Genomic DNA, 4153 nt, shown 5'->3' with positions numbered 1-4153 from the left:
GGGGGGGTAGAATGTGCTCGGCGATGTCGTGGCGGGAGAGGACAAAGCATCCGACTGCGTGCCGGGGAGAGGAGGCAGTGGGGAGAGAAGCCGCCACAAAGGAAAGCGCCGGCCCCACGAGTACAGGGAAGCGAGCGGCGTGGTGGTGGTCTCGCCGCTGTGTGGTAGCAGGAGGACGGCGAGCTGAGGCAGAGGAGAGCGAGTTCGCCGTGTGCAGGAGGCTCTCAGGCGGATCAGGGAGACAGAGCGAGGCTAGAGTGAGCAGAAGAGTGCCGGGGCTGGGGACAGAGCAATGGAAGAGGCTGGCGTTGAGGGTATGCCGACTACGTATAGTGGGCTTAAAGAAAGATGGGCCGGGGTTGCCTCTTGAGTGTGTTTCTCTTTTATAATTTTTTCTCTATTTTATGGTTACTCACACAAAAACAATTTTAGTTTCAGCATATAGAATTTTTTCTGACTGGGATTTAACAGAGGTTCAAACATTTTTGAAGTTTTACAAATTTTCATGAAAACCGAGTTGAAATTATTACATATTAAATCTTATTATTCTCATCTGTTTATTGAGAAATATTCACAACTTTTTCTGAGAGTGTGCGTGTTACATATACCAAGTCCTTATGTTTCGTCCAAGCCAAAACAGTGAAAAACAATTACAAATAAAAATTGTCAGTCGTAGTAAAATAAATGTATTTAGAAATATTTAAAATTTCAAATAATATTTATGAAAATAAAAAAGTAGTGTTATTCTGAACTTAATTAAATTGAAAGACCATTCCATGCACCACTACATTGTCATCAGATGAAAGTGTGAACCTCAAATACATCCTGACAAACGATGTTAGGGAGGCTTTTACTGAAAAATGATACACAAGGATACATGTTTACCGACACTCGTCAAAATTGAATATAAGAAGTGTTGCGGAACGACACAAGGAATGAGTTCTACTAATTTTATCGCCCGTTGCAACTATAAAAAGGAAGTATCACACCAACATTTGGTGATTGTGTTTTATTTTATATGGAAACCGATCTGTCAGGACTACACGTAAGTACCTCAATCCAGCCGGCATTTGCAGATTAAAGTTCTCTGATCAACATAAAGGGGTGTGGATTGCTGCAACATGAGCCAACCTAATTCGGTCTTTCTCTCCTATTTAATTCCTCAATTTTATTCCTATGGAGAGACCGATGCACTCATTATTTTATAGGCTGCTTACTGATATAAATTTGTAGACGTATATAAGTTGGTGCGATTTTATATAAGGGAGCGAGGTGGGACAATGTAAAACATACAAACTTATTTTCTTTACACAATCTTCAGCGTAGTCAGTTGAACGTGTCCTTGAAAATTGAATTTGAAAATTGAATGCGAGGTCATGTGTTTGACTCCCAGTAGGCACGGGTGGGGTGAGGCCAAAAATGCTACACGTACGGCCTCTTACGGGGCTGCTACAGACCCTTCCATAAACACATAAATGCCCTTCCTGATTTTCACCTGTGTGGGGCCGCGCCCACACCCTTCATCCAATTAAAGACTGTCATTTCAGAAATCACCCCATAAACTCATGTAAGTCTTTGTACGTCTAGCAAAGCTCGGGTGAGGCCCATACGGCCGACGGGTGAAAAACCTGGAAATCGTATGTACGGATGAATGAAATTTGGAAACAAATGGACGGACGAAATTCGTACAAATTCAGAAGAAATAAACAAAAACTCTTTTATTATTAGGTAAAGATAAAGATAAAGATTGATGAGAAACCATAGAGGAATTGATTTCGAACGGAAAAAGAAAACTATTGAGCATCTTTTTTTTTGAGGTAATCGAGCACTCCTTGTGATGAGGGCCAGCCTGCACTAGTCTGAATTGGTTAGGTGAGCACGAAGGGCAAGGCCTTGAGAGGGACCGCGAGCGCGTTGACGGTGGTAAATTTCTCGGACACGTCCAACTCATCGGCAGACACGCGGTCCGGGAGCCGCCACTCAAACGCGTGCAGCAGCGATGCCAGGATGAAAGGCACGACCCGCTCCGCCATCGGCAACCCGGGGCAAAGCCGCCGGCCGGAGCCGAACGGTATGAACTGGAAGTGCTTGCCCCGGAAGTCCACCATATCCGCCATGTCGAGGAACCTCTCCGGCACGAACTCGTCGGGCCTCTCCCACGCCGCCCGGTCCCGCATTATCGCCCACACGTTGAAGATTACCCTGGAGCCCTTGGGCACGGTGTACCCACCAATCTCCACGCCGTCCTCTACGGCCTGGTGAGGCAACAGAATCGGCGACACCGGGTGCAGCCGCATCACCTCCTTTACCACGGCCTGTAGGTAGGGCAGGTTTGCTGCGTCGGGCTCCTCGACAGTGTCCTTGCCGCCGAGTTTGACGTCCATCTCCGCGCGCACCTTGGCCATGACGCGTGGGTTCCGAAGCAGCTCGGCCATCGCCCACTCTATGGTGATGGCGATTGTGTCGGTCCCGGCGGCAAAGACGTCGAACAGCATGGTTGTCGCCATATCGCGACCGATCTTGCCTTTGGAAACGAGCTCCAGCAGCGAGTCCAGGAAGTCGCCGTGCTTGTGCTTGCCCTTGGTGGTTAGGGCACCTCGCAAAGACAAACGTCGGCCAATTATGTCATCAAGTATGCCGAAGACTTTCCCATAGCGCCCCGCCACCCATCGACGCCACCCTTGCAAGTCGAGTGGCCGGAGGAAAGGGAAGATGTCAGAGACATTCGGCTTCGCCAGAGCCGTGATGATGTCCTCCACCAGTTCCCGTAACCCATGGGCGGACTCGCCGCCCAGGTCGACCACATCCACAGAGAAGAAGGCGCTCGACACGAGGTTCAGCACGCCCCCATACACGCCATGCCCGACGTCCACTTCTTGACCTGCACGGTGGCGGAAGTAGACCAACATGTCGCGCACCTTGCGCTCGCGTACGCCACGCACCATGGCGAGGCCGCCGGGGGAGAATATGTGCGAGGCCACGATGCCACGCAGTGTCTGCCAGAGCGGGTCAGAGCCTGTCAGCCATATCATGGACCGCTTGAAGTTGCCGAGAGCGTTTGCCACGTCCGGAATGGCACGCCCGGCGAGGTGCCGGTCGTACTTGGTGTAGGCCTCCCTCGCGGCGTCACGCGAGGAGACTACAACTGTGGCCGTGATGCCAAGCTTGAGCATCATTACAGGGCCATGGGCGCGCGCGAGACGCGCCAGCGTGTGGTGGAGGTCGCCTGGTAGGTCCAGTAGGTTGCCGAGGACCGGGAGCGGCCTCGGACCCGGAGGTAGCCGTCCGGTGCCCCGGCGGGCTACTTTGGTCAGGTAGTAAAGGAGCGCGGCGGAAAGCGTTGCCCATAGCAGCCAGATTTCGCTTTGCATGACTGTGACTGTGAGGGCTGCGATGCCGGCTATTGAAGTGTCCATGTATATATACATTTTTTTTTGAGGAAAAAAAGAGTAACACTCCATTACTCTTGAGCCGATTCCATGTCAGCTCTCATCTCTTCCACTAAATCATCCGGGACATGATACTGAAGCACGGTGTAGACCGCGCTGGTGCGATGCCACTTGGTGATTTGGTCGGTCTTCTCTCCTAATCTTTCTCTCAGTCTTACTAAACTTTATACTAACTTTAGTACAGACCTACGCTAAAGCTAAGACACTTATTTTAAAACAGAAAAAATACTTTTTTTAATCATAGATGCCGGTAAGTTGCATGTTTGTAATATAGAAGGGTGTAAAACTAACACATACTATTATAATTTTCAAAAATATTATCGGGCGAACGTCAGCTGGTAAACGGGCGACAAGCGAATGATTTTTTTCACAACAGTTTATGTGGTTGGGAGATGGTAAATCCTTCTCTTTTCTGCACAAAATTTCTCTTCTTCCCATAATGTATCATGTTTTTTTTCCTGAAAGAACTGCTAACCTCATGCAACTAAACTTGTCATCTAAAACGTTCGCAAATGCCAACCCCTCCCAACGATTATGCTCCATAAATTTTACATATCATATTTACTATTTCCATGTGTTGAGCCCAAGCTCATCGGCCATGCATGGGACGGAAATAGTTGGCCTTAGCGCAACAACAAGCGCAACTATGTGCGCACAATAGTCTAGTTAAAGTTAAAAAAAACATATACACAGTTATCCTTTTG

At 48.7% G+C, this 4153-nt stretch overlaps 1 protein-coding gene across 1 annotated transcript; it reads right to left on the bottom strand.

Annotated features, from left to right (window-relative positions):
* Positions 1-1868: 1868 nt before the first annotated feature.
* LOC119322041 (cytochrome P450 76M5-like) lies at positions 1869-3371 on the bottom strand. The gene has a single exon (XM_037595547.1). The coding sequence runs from the start codon at positions 3369-3371 to the stop codon at positions 1869-1871; it is 1503 nt and encodes a 500-aa protein (XP_037451444.1).
* Between the last annotated feature and the right edge of the window lie 782 nt (positions 3372-4153).

The sequence above is a fragment of the Triticum dicoccoides genome, chromosome 6B (assembly GCF_002162155.2).
Source record: "Triticum dicoccoides isolate Atlit2015 ecotype Zavitan chromosome 6B, WEW_v2.0, whole genome shotgun sequence".
In the NCBI taxonomy this organism is placed as follows: domain Eukaryota; kingdom Viridiplantae; phylum Streptophyta; class Magnoliopsida; order Poales; family Poaceae; genus Triticum; species Triticum dicoccoides.
This window is presented reverse-complemented; position numbering and strand designations above follow the sequence as displayed.